This window comes from Chlorocebus sabaeus, chromosome 8 (genome assembly GCF_047675955.1).
Source record: "Chlorocebus sabaeus isolate Y175 chromosome 8, mChlSab1.0.hap1, whole genome shotgun sequence".
Classification (NCBI taxonomy): domain Eukaryota; kingdom Metazoa; phylum Chordata; class Mammalia; order Primates; family Cercopithecidae; genus Chlorocebus; species Chlorocebus sabaeus.
This window is the reverse complement of record NC_132911.1, coordinates 15,197,646-15,215,165: the sequence shown is the minus strand read 5'-3', so window position 1 is coordinate 15,215,165 and position 17,520 is coordinate 15,197,646. Positions and strand designations below refer to the sequence as shown.

The window sequence follows — 17,520 nt, the reverse complement described above, 5'->3', positions numbered from 1 at the left end:
AAAATAGATAAATGACAGTTCTTAAAAGAGCTGAAGGGACATATTAGAAGGCTTTAATGTGCTCTGGGAAGCTATAATTACAGGGATTATTTAAATTGGACAGTACAACAGCTCCACAACTAAGTCATGAAATTCATAACAATCTCAGATATGATCTGAGGATACATGAATAGAGTATTATAAAGATTAAAAAAATATAAAAAGGGCATCACATCTATGTAAACTATAGCAGCTTTCACTAGTAAATAAGAAGATATAAAAATTACTTAAATTTGTTTAATAAGTAGATTTTGTCAGTGTCCCTTAGTTTTTCTGTAGATTTCCTTTTGAGTAAAATCATCATCTCTCGAACTAATTCAAGAGGCCAAAGTAAGTTATTATCTTGGTGCTGAACATTTATCTAATTGTCAACATTTTTCTTAGAGGCTTTGGCTATCACATTATTGATGTCATTATACATTTGACCTCATGTTATTTTCAACTTTGATTCTGGGATAATTTTCCACTTATATGAATATACAAGTCATGTTTTTTCTACACAAAATATGGCATAGGAGAGACAAGTGAGCTAAGAGTCAGATTTTCTGCTTCTGTCTTTAAATAGAGACACTCTCTTGGTCGCATCTGTAAAATGAATAATAACGATATGATCTCTATGATCCTGTGCAGTACTACAATCCCAGAACACTATGATGTTCCAGAAAAAAAAATCCCAAAAACTCACCTGGAAAAATAATTATTAGTTTTGCAAATACCTAGAATTTGAATTAGAGAACTGTTGTAAAATTCACCCAAATTGGTTAGGAATATTTCCTTTTGTGTATATATCTTCCTTTTCATATATTTCTTTGTCTAATTAATACATTTTAAGCCAGAAACATGTTCACTATTGAGTAGTATACTCATAATCCTCAGAAGACACCATGAACATATTTCTCTTCCCATTCCTCTGTATACAAATTATGACTTTCTGTCCATGAAATATCTTCAGCCCCTCTTCTTTGTCTAAATGCTTTGTTGAATTTTAGCCTAATTCAAGCCTTCTTCTGGAGCCTTCCTTTCTCAAACCCACAGTGATCTTTCTCAATTATTTCCATACAACAGATCTGCCACTTAGCTTTCAACATTTTACACTGTTATTCCCTGGTTCATGGATGTATGCACTTTCTCCCAACAGATGACTTCACAGTAAACATCATGGCATGTCTATAAAGCATTTGTTTAACAACTCAAATTTAAAACTGAGGCAATTGTGAAATCCTTTATCACTTAGTTCCCTAAGACAGGCTCATAAAATGGTTATATCAGATTCACCTGGGTAACTATTCACCTGATTCTTAAAACCCACACTTGCAGACTCTGACTCAGTTGCACATGGTGTAGGAATAAGAAGCCACAGAGTTTTGAGAACCATCTCTTAGGATCAAAGATCTATCTGAACACCTTTTTCCCAAATACATGAGGTGAATGAAATACTACTCTGTTCACATATTTGGTGGTTTTATCTTTCATAGGTGTTTGTCATTGTATTTGGCTTCTGTTGGATGTGCTTAGAAAACAGAAAATTAATGTAATTCATTGGGCTCTTTGAATAGCTCCAACAAAGGGTGGTAAAGGAGACACCTTCAAGGAGTCCAGAGGATAGACTATGGCATAGGAGGTAGACTGGGGTGAAAGTTCTCCTTACATCAGATGCCCAGTACTGGGGAGTGAAAAACTTAGCCAATCATTCCCTTCCTCTTAGAAAAGAAAATTCACAAAATCATGTTGAGAGAGTGAGAACCGGTAGCATAGGTGGGAGTCTAAGGGACAGAGAAGGCTCTAATCAGCTGAAGAGAATGGTATACAGACATTACTCAGTAATAATAGTGGAAGAATTGGAGCAAGAGATTAGTCATTGAGTTACTTCTGAAGCAATGGATTTCTGTTGTTGAATGACCTATTTTCTGAACCTTTTCCAACATCTGTGAGATCTAGCTATGTGGCAACTACGTTTTTAATTGTCTTCCTTGCTTCTCCATATATCTCTCCAATAAACCTCCCATTATCTAACATACTCCGATTGCCTTTTGGCTTCTTGAATCTAAAATTGCCTAACAGAGCAACCAAACTCTATTTAGCTTGTCTAGGTCAATCCGGTAAATCCACACAATAGCACAGCAAATGATGGAGCACTCTGAAGAGCTGTTACAGCAGTCAGAGGCCTGCCAGCCATTTCTCCACACAGCATGGCACACTGTTTAGCACACCTGGTGTCCCAAGCTTCTTTGATAGGCTCTCTTCTGATTCTGTTTCTTGGCAGCTCCTTGTTAGGGTTTTCATCTAAACTATGTCAAATTTCACATTCACAAACCACTCTAAGACATAATTTCCATCTCTGACTTCTTACAAGAGTTTCATCTATATTTCTAGCATTATGAGGCCTGCTGAAGGCAAATCCATCTCCTGTTAGGTTGGTGGGGAGCTGACAGGAGTGTGGGATTGGTTACATAAGAAGAATGTTCAAATGCCACATTCACACAGAAATAATGTAAGTGGCATATACGCTGGTTCAGATGTGCTTACTATTCCTATCTATGGAGAGGCCAAGGATACGTATTTTGAAAAGCTTCCCAGGTAATTTCTATGTCCAACCTCAGTTAAAAAACAACCACAAAACCCCAGAGCACTGGAGAGTTATTATACTAAATGACAACTACTACTTGAAAAAAAAGTACAAACTTAAACTCTTCATATCATAACAAAAATAGTGCTGTCAAATGCAACATTATAAAAAACTAGTAAAATTTTTTTCTGCACTTTTCCTAGTCATATTGCTGTGTCAGATAATAATCTAGATAGGGAATGATATTTTAGTATCATTACGTGCTCTGATATATGAGGAAAGTTAGAATTTGCCCTTTACCCTTCCCTACTTCCTGTCAACTAATTAGGGCTTAAGAATCTCACAGTATCACTTACTGTATAGTTTATCTTTTCATAAAAAGATATATATTTCCTTTGAAACTAAGTACTATAGATGAAAATGGATTAATTTTCAAGTGTTTTTGGCATCATGGATAAAATAGAGTCTTTCTATTTTTGTTACTTTACACCTTCCATTAAGAACACATGTCAAACTAAGTACCAATATTTCTATTTTTGTTACTTTACACCTTCCATTAAGAACACATGTCAAACTAAGTACCAACCATACAGAAACATGATTCTCAATCCCAGAGCAGGGCGAAAGAAAAACACACTTCATCTTTCTTGGGTATTACTTCATCTTAGATTTGATGATTTCACATCATCAACACCAAAATTGGCTGGCTATCTAAAGTCAAGAATAAAATGAAAAACCTGAAGACTCTGCTTGCCTCTTTCATAACTCTTGCTGTCCTCAGAACTGATATTTTAAAAAATTTACACTGCAAGCAGGGTGTCAGGAAATCTGATACCCATATTTCTTCCATTCCCTTGGTATGTTTATTTTTAATGGCTATGGGAAGAAAAGAATTGGAAATGTACCTCTGGCCACTTATGAAAATAGAGGGGGTGGGGCTGAAGACTCATACTCTTGTGTTACAATCCCCTGGTTAGATCTCCCTTTTATGGGATTAGTTTTCTCCCTGATAAGGCTATATATTGCTACTATGATCTGTGTAGAAATGTTCTAAAAATGTCCACTGTTCACAGGCAGGAGAGATGTAAGCTTTGAGAAGCTTTTATTTTCTATCAACATATCACTGGTTCTATTACCTAAACAGAATCTTCAAAATCTCTGAAAAAGGAAATACTGAGCTTTTACTCATTAGAGAGATGAGCTAAGCTAAAAGGAGGACTGCCTAGAGAAAGAGAAAATGAAAGTTATTTAAGAAAACTTGGAGGAAAAAGCTCAAGAATGAATACAGGCCTAATTCATAAAGTGAACAACTGTAATCTGGCACATCTACTATAGTGTGCTTTAGTGAAAGTATAGTTTGGTAATAATAATGTGGTCTTTGAATTTTCAATATCTTTCCATCTCCAATTATGACAATTTGTAGAAAATTTTATGAGATACTCGTTATGATTTATAATGACCAGAGATTATTTTATCACTTAATTTTTCCCTTTCATGTTGGCTCTTATTTTGAAAAGTAAAAATTTTGTAGAATTCCAAAGATAACACAAAGTTTATTAGACAATGAACAGTGAATTATATGAGAAAACCATCTTGCGAATGAAGTCAAAATCATGACAAACTAAGGGAAGATAAAATTTTGAAGTCATCAAAATGAGCTTCAATCTCATTTGTTATATAAAAATATGTATGTCAAAAAAATAAACTATATGCTGTCAGGGAACAAGAAGTATGTCGTATATCTCCTTTGTGTACTTTGCTGAACACATGGCAGGTGCTCAAACACTTGCTTAACTGAATTTAAAAATTACACAGCAACTTTATATTCATCCTTAATTATATATTAACCACTGAAATTCTGTTCTATTAGTTAAAAATAAAAACATTCATGTTAGTATAAAGATATTACCTATAAGGATAGCCGTGGTACTTGGAACGAAATATTGAAAGTAGAAAACTGAAGAAGAAGACCACCAGGCCCAATCCCACTAGGCAAATTACTAGAAATAGACAGAAAATACCATTAGTGTCTAAAAATATGCAGAAGAAACCCCAATTGTTCATATTTTTAAATGCATTCAATTACAGTATACTTACATTTAATAGTTCATTGCACATACAGGTACAACAAACCAGATTATCCACAATACAATGTGTTCATTATTTTCCACATTCTTCTCAATGAAAATGTACTATTTGGGGTATGAAAACAACAAAATTGACTGATCTAAGTCTTCTGGAGGTTTTCTTCTTGTATAGAGTTCTTACAAGTACTAACATGCCCCAGAGTGATCAAAACAAACCATGTTATAAACCACAAACAAGATTATTGGCTCTTGCATTATTAAGCATTGGCTATATTAGCAGGAACATTTGCATTGTTAAAATGCTTAATATAATTTTAATCTTTTCAGATGCTAGGCAGTAACTTTAGGTTTTGGTTAGTATCGCCTCAGTGAGAGCATGTTATAGAAAGCAAAGAATAAAAGCTTGAAGAGAGAAAATATGGTCTAAGTGAGAACCAGAGGGGAGGAAACTCCCTCCATGGCAGGTAATAGTGTCAAAATGTTGTCTGTCTTACAAACAAACTGAGGGGCACATGTGAAAGTCAAATGTGCTGTGGTCTAGGTTTTCAATATTCCTCTGTCCCAGGAAAGCTAACAATAGGAAAAGTACTTTATTTTCTCATTTCCTTTTTATTATGATTGAGAAGATTTTACTCTAAAGCAGATGAATAATAAAATATGTTTCTTTTGCACATATATTTTGGATATTTAATTAAACAAGATTCATTGCAATTATTAGTACAATCTAAACATGCTTATAAAATTTAAATACTTAAATATGTTCTGTAAGTAGAAATTAGTGTTAATCTCAAGAAATATCTAAACATCTTTTAAGAACAAATATTTGCACAATACACCTTTTATTTCAGAGAATTTATTTGTAAAATAAAAAAGCTTTAAAAAGATTAAAAACACTAAAGCAGAATAAGGAAAATCAAACAGATCTATATGATTCTATAAGGAAGTATGATTTTTAAAATTTTTTCCAATATATAAATGAAACCAAGTTTAACTGCAGTTCTGGCAATCATGGAGTACACAAGGTGCAGCTTTGTCAAAATATGGTCTGCAAATGTGTCCGTTTTTATGCAACTCTGCAGGAATATCTTCTAAGTTTTCAATATGAATTGTGAAACATCACAAGCATTTAATAGCATCCAAGTGTAGCCTCTGACATTTCATTTCAGACAACACTCATGCAGCTGAACTTCACATGAATATTGGGAGAAAATAAAGCAAAAAATGAGTTTGTTGAATATCATAAAATAAAAAAGTTTTTGAAAATTACAGAATATCCCCATATGACAGACACCAAGACCCAGAGACAGCATAACAACTTTGCGAAGAACAATCTTACTAAACCCATCATGAATTACAAAATGATTTACTCTATACCTTCCCAAATCTGGCATTTTATCTAACACTTCTTTCTTTTCCTTCCATCTCCTTTTTATTTTTCAAAAGAAGAATAAAGCATTCTTTTCATTCCCTTTGCTCTTTTTAGTAGCTCCCCTGGGTTGTGCTCTATGGGAAATGAGGCTCGAAGAGGCTCGAAATATGTGATCAAGTAAGACAGAAGAAAATTACTTGATCCTATGCAGTGGAACAAAATAATGCTACTCAAGTACTTGTATATGGCAAGGGAGAGGAACTGAGGGTAGTGAGGGGTTAGTAATTACTAAAGGAACCATGGCAGTCACATGAGATACTCCACCTTTGGAAAGAAAATGCTATGGTGAGGCAGATGCATTCTGACCTGGGAAACACTAATCATAGTAGTTGTGCCATATCAAAAACAAAAATCACATCAACAAGGAGTAATTTAAAAGTTTTAAAATGTTTTCCAGCTCGCTCTCATACACACATATGCACACACACACAACATGAATAAACAATTTAGGGGTGGGTGGGAGCTGGAGTTAAAGAAACATCTACCAAGAGGGAAGTTGGAAATGGTGATTTAATAAATTCAGTATCATATTACTATAATGAATGTTCTAAGATTTAAAAATTTACTACACATTTCTTACTATTATTTACCTTAAGACAGGATATACAATAAACACATAATTAAGAGGATGTCTTCCACATAGACCAATGGAACAGAATAGAAAACCCAGAAATAAAGCTGCACATTCACAACCATCCAATCTTCAACAAAGCTGACAAAAACAAGCAATGGGGAAAGGACTCCCTATTCAAAAAATGTTGCTGGGATAACTGGCTAGCCATATGCACAAGAATGAAACTTGGCCCCTAACATTCACCATATATATGAAAATTAACTCAAATGTAAGACCTAAAACCTTAAAAATCCTAGAAGAAAACCTAGGAAATGCCCTTCTCAACACTGGCTCCGGCAAAGAATTTTTTTTATGAAGTCTCCAAAAGCAGTTGCAAATAAAAATCGGCAAGTGGGACTGATTAATGAGCCTCAGCAAAACAACAAGACAGAGTAAACAGACAACCTACAGAATGGGAGAAAATTTTTGGTAGCTATGCATCTGACAAACATCTAATATCCAGAATCTACAGGGAACTTAAATCCATGAGCAAAAAACCACCCCATTAAAAAGCAGAAAAAGGACATGAACAGGTATTTCTTAAAAGACATACAAGGGGCCAGTAACCATATGAAAAAATGTTCATTATCACTACTCAGCAGAGAAACGCAACTCAAAACCACAATGAGATACCATCTCACACCAGTCAGAACGGCTATGATTAAAAAGTCAAAAAGCAGATACCGGTGAGGTTGTAGGGAAAAGGGAATGCTTATGTACTGTTGGCGAGAATGTAAATTAGAGCAGCTACTGTGGAAAGCAGTTTCGAGATTTCTCAAAATCTTAAGCACTTAACGTAGTGCTACCATTGGCCCAGCAATCCCCTTACGGGGTATACACCCAAAGGAAAATAAATCATTCCACCAAAAAGGCACATGAACTCTTATGTTTACTGCAGCCCTATGCACAATAGCAAAAAAAAAAAAGGAATCAACCCATGTCGATTCCATGGTGCATATATACCACATCCATGATGGACTAGATAAAATGTGGTATATATGCACCATGGAATACTATGCAGCCATAAAGAACAAAATCATGTCCTGTACATCAACATGAATGCAACTGGAGGCTATTATCCTAAGTGAATTAACACAGAAACAGAAAACCAAATACCAAATGTTCTCACTTGAAAGTGGGAGCTAAACACTGCATACATATGAACATAAAGATGAGAAAAGACACGACTAGAGTGGGGATGGAGGGAGGCGCGTGTAGGTTGAAAAATCAATTGTTGCATTCTACGCTCATTATTGGGTGATGGGATCCATACTTACACTTCAGTATCATCCAAAATACCCATGGAACAAACATATACATATACTCCCAAATCTAAAATAAAAGTTGAAATTATTTAAAAAAATAGTATGTCCTCATAGGGATAATGTCAATCCTAAGGACATGATGTTTATTCAGAAGATACATAAATAAAATTATATTCAACATGATAATGTGCTCATTTCTTTTGTAGTTTCTTTAACAGATGATACCATAGGAAAAGAGGGCCGTCTCAACTGTGTATTACATCAAAAACATTTCAACCCCTAAGACTTTTAAGTATTTAGAAAGCACTATGATTTGTTTATACACATGTCACCCTAGCTAAAAACCCATGAAGTCTGGATTTTTATTTTAAATTTATTAATAAATACTCTTTCAGATACCTATGCTGCTCATATACAAATTTTGGGTTTTAAAGAGTTCAGAAATGCAAAGAATAATAAGAAAAACTGATAGGTTTGTGGACATATCAAATCATATAGGGACTTGATATTAATTATAAAAAGGTCTGTGGCAAGAAACAAGCGACTGTCCTTTGCTCCTCAGAGCACATTTTCCCTGTGTGTTCTTCTCTTTTTGCTAGAAAACTCTTTACTTCTCAATAACCTCATATGTTTTTCTACAACTCGGAGAGAAATGGTTCCATCAAAGAAAAACCACAGAATTAACTTGTTTAAAAACATAATGCTAGAAAACTTGATGGAGCTGTAAATCTTGGTATATCAATGGGAAAGGCAAAGACCCTGGAAGAGATAGTATCAACAGATGCCCTTTAAAAAATGTTAAAGGAAGCTTTGGAACGAATGGAAAGGTAATATATCTCAGTGTACAATACTTATGCAGAAGTTTCATCTAAGTCAGGCTTTGAGTGCACCCCTCACTCTTGTAGCAGAGAGAGTATGTTAGATGACAATAAAATATCTGAAGACTCTGTCCCCAGAATTTTCCATCTCTCTGTGCCGGGTGGAATTACAACAAAGACTATGGCTTCAGCAGGGATGGATTAGAGCACCCTGACGAGGGTGAAGGACAGTTCCACTTTATATGCAATTCCACAGAAAACTACCCCGTCCCCTTTTGGAAGAAATATATTTGCAAGTATACGAACACATCCCAGAAACAGAAAAAAGTTAAAATCTTCTTCAAACCACAACATTTATTTAGAAGTTTCTTTACAAAGGGCTTTTATGTATTTCCCATTTGACTTAAATGAATCTTAAGACTAAAACGAAATTACAAAAATGGCAACACAGAGACTTACTCCGTCTTTTTCCAACATCTCCTTTCGAAGTTGCTGCTTCATTTAGAAGAACCATCCCCATGGTGATAGCGGCATCTGCAGTAGTTGTCAAGGAAGCCATAGACATAGATGTGAATAAAATCTGTTAATTTTTCTGGCTCTGAACACAAGGTTCCAGAATGGCTAAATTATAAGTGCACAAAGAGGTAAATAAAATCAATTATCTTTATATAATATAAAATTACCATTCTTTGCGTGAGCAAATATGCCTTAATTTTTAAAAAATTTATAACATGAAAGTTCAATTTGTGATATATTGAGAGGCTAATGCTAAAGGTTCTTAAATTCCAGGATTTTCATAGCACATATAAACTATATGGACTCTCAAAACCAGTTACAACATTTCACATTATACATAAAGATATGCACTGCTTATAGACATGATGACACCTGTCACTGACACATTTCATTTTCATTGTGTGCACACAGCTTTTTCTTCTAAATGTGTTTTTTCATAGATTTTGTTTAGCTGAAATCTTTATGAAGCTCAAGTGTCATGTCACTTGAACATCTGGGGGTATAAAATTAAAAATCTTACACAAGCAAACGAGCATATTATAATAAAACAATTTAATGAATCTAGCAGGACCCTGAGCTAGTCAGCTAACTGATACCTTAAGAATGAGATCACAAAATTACTTTTGTATTTAATACCTGCTTCCAACAGGATGGATATATTCATACTATGTTGAATAATGCCAGAATTAAGAAAATGATGGGAAATTTTCACCTTCATAAAAACATTCTTTGCCATGTTATTACAACATTTTTGACATCATCGACTCTTACGATTTTAGAACTCATCAATTCTGAAAACATATTTATTATATATTTTGCCCAAGCGATTAATGGATTAAAAATTGAAGAGAAAAATAAAACAATTCAGGCCAGAACTTCCTCAATTTGCTTAATTTCATTATGATTCCATTGTATTTGTTTCTACTGCTATTTGTGTATAAACAGCATCAATAAATCTCCTGTGCTGGATCTATCAACAGAAGCTCAAAGGATAATATTGGGCAATATACGATCAAGTGGAGGAGGTGAGAGAAAATTCTGCAGAGAACATTTCCTCTCTGAGTCTTGTTTTTATAATCATATTATTGAAATTCTGATTATTTATAATGCTCATATTTGAGTCCGTCTTCATGACCGTATTATCCAACTTCTGGATAATGATAAATGCCTGACTTCTCTATTAAGGCATTTATGCTTCCATGACCTCTCTATACAAACGGTTTTCAAACTATTGTATTTGTTTTAGCATTGGAACTCTTTCTAGGAAAAAGGAAAATAAAGAAAAACCTGTTTGGAAGCGTAACATATACAAGCAAAAAAGCCCCTGCCACCCCTGCACAATGTCAGCCCTCCCCACCACACACATACATACCACAGACTAGCACTAAACTTCTAGAGATCCCTGCTACACAGCTTGAAAAACACCTGACACTTCTATGAAATTCCTGCCTTTCAATCATGTAGCAGTAGCCTGAAAAGAATATTTTAAGAGAATGACTGTTTTGTATTCTTAAAGTATTTTGGACCATCTACTTGTATACCTTACCCTGAATCCATAGACACTGGACATTGTTAACAACATGATAAAAATTAAAAACTTGTTTCACTAAAACTTTTCATATCAGTTTTCTGGAACAGATAGATGTGACTGATATGGATCCTTAACAAGGAGTTACTGAGTTTCCCCTTTAATCATTTCTTCTGTAATACTTTTTATATTCATGTGTAAATTTTTATCTACACATTTAAATACACATATTTAATAATTCAAATAGAACTGCAGATTATTTTACTATGACTTTTTAGAATTTTTTTTTTTAATTTTTAGAGACAAAGAGTTTCACTTTGTAGCCCAGGCTGCAGTGCAGTGGCACAATCTTGACTCACTGCAACCTCTGCCTCCCGGGTTCAAGCAGTTCTCATGCCTCAGCGTCCCAAGTGGCTGGGATCACAGGAGTGCACCACCATGCCTGGATAAATTTACTATTTTAGTAGAGATGGGGTTTCGACATGTTGGCCAGGCTGGTCTTGAACTCCTGGCCTCAAGTGATCTGCCTGCCTCGGTCTCCCAGAGTGCTAGGATTACAGTTGTGAGCCACCGTGCCCAGCTGCTATGACATTTTTAACTATCCAAAACATAAATGGCATTTAAGGTGAATTTATGTGGATATTAAAAGGAAAACATACATTCATCTTATGATTCCATCTGCTAAGCAGCTTCCTCCATTCCATTAATGAATCATGGGGGAAATGGCAGTATTTCTATTACTAGGGAAAATAAAGCCTACAAAATAAAATGTATGACAATTTTAATGGGAGTAAAGCCATATATTAATATGTTCTTACGGTCCAATTTTATACACACATAAATGCACACATACACAAATACATGTATCGGTTCATACACAAAGACATGAACTCAGGGAAAAGTATATTTTACTGGGCATTAACTATGGTCACCCAAATATAACATGTCCCTATAAATGTATCTTCATAACATTTTTCCTACTCTCTCTCCGTATTATTACAAAGTTGAAAACTATCAGTAACATGTTTCTCATTTGAATCGCTTAAATTAAAACAATGTGGTAACAGAAAATTATGTACATTTTCGTAAGAGTATACCATATTTTATTGCTTTATCTTACTGATGGCATTTATTTCCAAATGCTTGCTACTACAAATATTCCTGCAAAGAACATATTTTCACAGGTCTCCTAGTGTATATGCGCGATATACACTAGGAGACCTGTGAATTTTTTGAGAGGTTCAGTAAGTGTATTTTCAAATTTGTTAGGTATAATCATACTGTTCTCTAAAAAGAGCAATGTTCAGGTTTTCTTACATTTCACTAACACAATACTACCCAATTATTGGTTTTATCAAACTGGTAAGGAAAGAGTGGTATCAATAGCTCCTCACTTGGTTCTGAGCATTTTTTGATATGTTCATTCCTCTTTTTTTGGTTTAGTTTTTGGTACACTGTTTTTTTTTTTTTTTTTTTTTTTTTTGTTTTGTTTTGTTTTTTTGCCCATTTTTCCAAAAGCACAGTTGCTTTTTCTTATTAACTTGGAGGACAACATTTTTTTTTTCCTAGATACGAATTGACTTAAGTATTCCATTCAGATTCTCCTTTATAGTTTGTATTTTAAATTATTTTGTCATGTAGGAAGCTTTAATTTTAATGTGGCCAAATTTATTCATCTTTTCCTTTATGAGTTTTGGTGCTTGTTTCCTGCTTTAGAAATTAAATCTTCCTCCTAGGTTTCTAGCCTTTTCTCCTCATACCTTCAAAGCAAGTCAGGTAATAAGGAGATCTTTGAACCTGTTATTCCCACTGCCTGAGGTACTTTTCCCTGGGATGGCCATGTAATTTACTCCCTCACTTCCACTGGGCCTCTGTTCAAATGCAATCTTGTTAGAGAAGCCTCTTCTCACCTTTATTCTGATTTTTTTTCTATAACACTGTTTTTTAAAGAAATTTCAGATTGTATACATTTTACAGTTCACTGTCTTTGTTCTAGCACTACAATTTTAGCTCCAAAAGGGCAAGAACTTTGTTTCATCCACTGTCTTACCCAGTACCAACAATTCTTTGATGTAGATATTATCATCTGTTTACAAATAAGGAATCTGAAGCCCAGAGAAGTTTAAACAACTTGCTCAAAGTCACAAAACTAAAGAGTGAAAGATGCAAAGCAAAAAAGCACAAAAGTAATGAGTAAGATGTCAGGATTAAATGAAAATGATAACAAGCATTAGGCAAAGAACATAATTGCTAGCCCAGTTTCAGCATGAAACATCTTTATGCTGAGCATAAAAATCTTTTTCATAAAGAGCATTCAAATACATTTTACTACTCCATAAATATATTCTAGATTTTACAAATAAGTTTGCAATAACTTACAAAATTGCCATTTCAAACATGTCTATGATTTTACCTTTATATCACTTATGTTTCACACTGCTTTAAATCACATTTTTATAATTTACTATTTTTGTCGGGAGCAAATGCAGTAACAATATAGTATTTTTCAAAGTATACAAGTTAAAAAAATATGCAAACTCCCTATCAACAGGGCGGAAAGGGACCAGAAACCCCAAGTCTAGCATCAAAATTTTAAGATTTCAGCATGTCGAAAACCTCAGCAAATCATCATTTATAATTAATTATATGTGCCAGAAGTATGCCCATGAACTCCACTCCTATAAAGGTATTCCCAAATAAGACAAAATACAAAATACTAAAAAATTTAATATACATACAAAAATCTATTTTAGAATAATTTACAAAGTGAAAAATTAAAATGTAAATGTCTATAACATATGGGACATTTTTGTAATAGGTTAACTAGCCATATAAAAAATTCACAAAAATTCTTAATAACAAAGCAAGATATATTAATTTTGTCACCATACCAAATGAAAAGATGTATATGTATGTATAATACGTAGAAAAGTATGTATAAAACCTTGACTCCTTTGAAACAAATACAAAGAAATGATTGCAGGGAGTGAAAGATAAAAACAGTAACTGTTCATGGGTGAGTTAATAAAATTGTGGATTTTTGTTTTCTTTATTGACCACAGCCTACAGGGCAGAAACTGGCAAACTTTTTCAGTAAAGGGTCACAAAGTAAATATTTTCCAGCTATGCAAGTCATATGGAGTTTGTTGCTATTACTCAACTCTGTTGTTGTAATGCAAAAGTAGTCATAGGCAATACATAAATGAATGGGTGTTTCTGTGTCCCAATAAAACTTTATTTACAAAAATAGCAGGCAGGATGGATTGGGCCTGAACTGGTCCTAGTTTGCCAACCCCTACTGTAAAGGTTTTAAGGTGGTATCAAAAACACTGTATACCATTATGTCTCACTGGAATTTAGCTTTCTTCTTCCTTGACAGTTTTTAAAAATGCAAGAATTTAGTAAACATTTGTGCACACAACCTTAAAGTGAGAATTTTAAAGCAAAGGGATTGCCAGACATAGGTTATATACAACCTCAAGGTAAAATGTTTTGTTAGAAATCAGCAGGGTCAGTAAATAAGTATGATCTCTTCCTCATAATGTTTCTTGCAAAAGTGAGTTTTCTAAGCTTTAACAAGAAAAGAGCAGTGAGCCGTTTAAAAACCTGATGGCTGAAATTAAGACATATGAATTATACTAAAATGGCGTTAAGCTTGCTAACCCTCCCTCTCTATTACTTAAAGATATATGTTTTAACTCAAGGCCTTTAAGAGTTGGGAATCATTTGGCTTAAATTTCATTGTATTAACTCAAACATTTTTGACTGAAAAAGAGACTGCATAATACTTATCATTTGGGGAAAATTACATTTGTAACGTAAAAATCTTCCTTTTTATACAGAGGAAGAAGCTAGATGATCATCTCTCAGTGTTCTTACATGGCATTGAGTGGAAGGCCGAATGATTAATGAAAGACCCTCCAAATCTGACAAGATTCTACTTCTGACGAAAAAGAATGTTACTCTTTTTGGTCATTAAACTGATGGGTGTAGTCATCTAGCTGTGCCTCACTGAAATATCCCAACATTAAAAAAAAATAACAGATGGACCTCTACCCTTTATCCTATACACACATACTTTGGCCTAGTTTTTGTATTACTTTGCACATTTTTGTTAATATCATAGCAATATATATTTAAACTACTGTGCACACTCCAGTTTCTTTGCTGATCCTGTTGATCATTTTCCTACACTTAGTCAAAATATTGACATGATCCCACATAAAAAAAGCTGCTATTTGTGGAAATTACATACAATACCCAGAGGCACTGAGCATTCTATGGAGATAGTAACAAATACATTTACAAAACATTATAACCCCTTCTCAAATGCATATGATAAGTTTTCTGTTGCTCCTAGGAATGGAATCAAGATGTTTTCGATTTAAAGATAAATGTAAACAGACGTTGAAAAAACTGTTAGCACATTACAGAAGACTTAAAGGAATCTAAATCTAAAATTTTCAACTTGCATCTATCATTAATTTTTTTCTATAGTATGTTTCTCCTTGGATATAACATATTAAAAGCAATGTTTGCTCTATGTGATAGACTAGAAACAGATGCCGAATAAAATCATATTCTTTCATAATAAATGGAAAAAAATGTTTTGCTCATAGAAAATGCAATGTGAGCTTTATAACAATAAATATTTTAAATTGCTAGTATAACTTTTACTTTTATATAAATAATTTTACTTCCAACTAATATTTATTTCATGTCATTTTCTTGAGATCCTCTAACTTAAAAAACATGTGGAGAATTAAGGGGCAGTGGCAGGTCAGAGATTATGTAGTTGACACTAAAGCTGATCCTAGAACTCAGGTGTTCTGTATCCACTCATACAGAGAGACCATATCTTGGTGAATTTAGTGGGAACATTACTGTCTATGGAAACTGATTTGATCTGATTGAAATTTTAAATAAATTTTTAAATGACGTTAGTTCTGCCCCTCCAGGACTGCCTACTGATAGAAAAAAAAGGCAGATTAGTTAGGACAATAAAATCATACATTTCTGCAAATGTTTCTCTAAATATGAAACGAAGGTGCCTTTTTATTTTAGAAAACTACTACTTGTAATTACATGTCTGCTTTATTGTGCCATATTTATAGGTGTAGTAAGAAAAGCAGATTTCAGGTTATCTCATTAAAATCATATCTGAGGTTTTGAATTTTAAGAACATTCTATAATCAAAACCATATCCGACCTTAATTTTATCACTGGATCACCACAGCTGAAACTCTCTACTCTGGGAAATTATATAAAGAGTTTTAGGCCGGGCACGGTGGCTCATGCTTGTAATCCCAGCACTTTGGGAGGCCGAGGCAGGTGGATCACAAGGTCAGGAGATTGACACCATCCTGGCTAACATGGTGAAACCCTGTCTCTATTAAAAAAATAAAAAATAAATTAGCTGGGCATGGTGGCAGGCACCTATAGTCCCAGCTACCCAGGAGGCTGAGGCAGGAGAATGGCGTGAACCCGGGAGATGGACCTTGCAGTGAGCCAAGATCGCGCCACTGCACTCCAGCCTGGGCGACAGAGAGAGACTCCGTCTCAAAAAAAAAAAAAAAAAGGTTTAAACATAATTTCATATACATACTAATTCTTCCAACTATGGTTTCAAAAACTGCATATTTGCACTTCATGATATTCCACTTAAGATCCATGTGCCTCAAGCCTGAGTCTTACTGAATTGTGGACATTTGAAAACTTTTTAAAGAACATAATTGTAACTTAAGAATTATTGGCACTGTCATTTGTTGTGTGTCTTCCTCTACCTTTAGACTGTAAATGCCACACCATTAGACATCTTGTCGGGTTTTGTGACCTTTGTACCTCAGCACTTGGCACATACACCTGCGTGTATGTGTGTATTTATATTTACATATCCCCCACACATATTTGTTTTTACACTGCTAGAGGATGTTGTATTCTATACAAAAATATGATAGAGTAACTAAAGAAATATGGGTGGGCACGATGGCTCACGCCTGTAATCCTAGCGGATCACGAGGTCAGGAGATCGAGACCATCCTGGCTAACATGGTGAAACCCCATCTCTACTAAAAACCCAACAATAACAACAACAAAAAAATTAGCCGGGCGTGGCCACGGGCGCCTGTAGTCCCAGCAACTTGGGGGGCTGAGGCAGGAGAATGGAGTGAACTCAGGAGGTGGAGCTTACAGTGAGCCCAGATCGCTGCCACTGCACTCCAGCCTCGGAGACAGCGAGACTCCGTCTCGAAAAATAAAAATAAAAAATAAAATCAACATATCCACTGTATCTTTATTAAAATGATCTTTTCAAATGTATACAACAAATACACACAATATACAATTTGGTTAGAATATTACTGGCCTATTCACGGAGGTTTTGATTTATTGGCAAAACATTACTAAGTAGAAAAACAATGCGTTAAAAGTTTTAAGCTCTTGACTCTTCAACTGATTGGCTTTATCATCTTAAGCAATTTAAACAAACTAATCTCTTTCTCATTAACCAATTATGAGGCCTAATCAATCTTAGGAACTTTTCTGGGCTAAACATTCCCCTCCAAACCTTGTCTTCCTCCATATTTCTATCCTATAACACATAGCTGAACTTCAGAATCATCTCTGATTTCTGTTCTTGAATCTTACTTGTGACATTTATT

At 34.4% G+C, this 17,520-nt stretch overlaps 1 protein-coding gene across 4 annotated transcripts in view; it reads right to left on the bottom strand.

Annotated features, from left to right (window-relative positions):
• The window catches only part of TUSC3 (tumor suppressor candidate 3), a 309,006-nt gene that overhangs the window by 114,137 nt on the left and 177,349 nt on the right, over positions 1–17,520 (bottom strand). For 2 of the 4 annotated variants that reach the window (XM_007961713.3, XM_007961712.3), the window contains exons 8-9: positions 9,277–9,351; positions 4,515–4,605 (exon numbers count right to left, since the gene is read on the bottom strand). In XM_007961713.3, the coding sequence (XP_007959904.1) occupies positions 4,515–4,605; positions 9,277–9,351 (166 nt within the window). The remainder of the gene's footprint in view (positions 1–4,514; positions 4,606–9,276; positions 9,352–17,520) is intronic. The other 2 variants (XM_073017954.1, XM_007961715.3) reach the window with 1 other exon arrangement.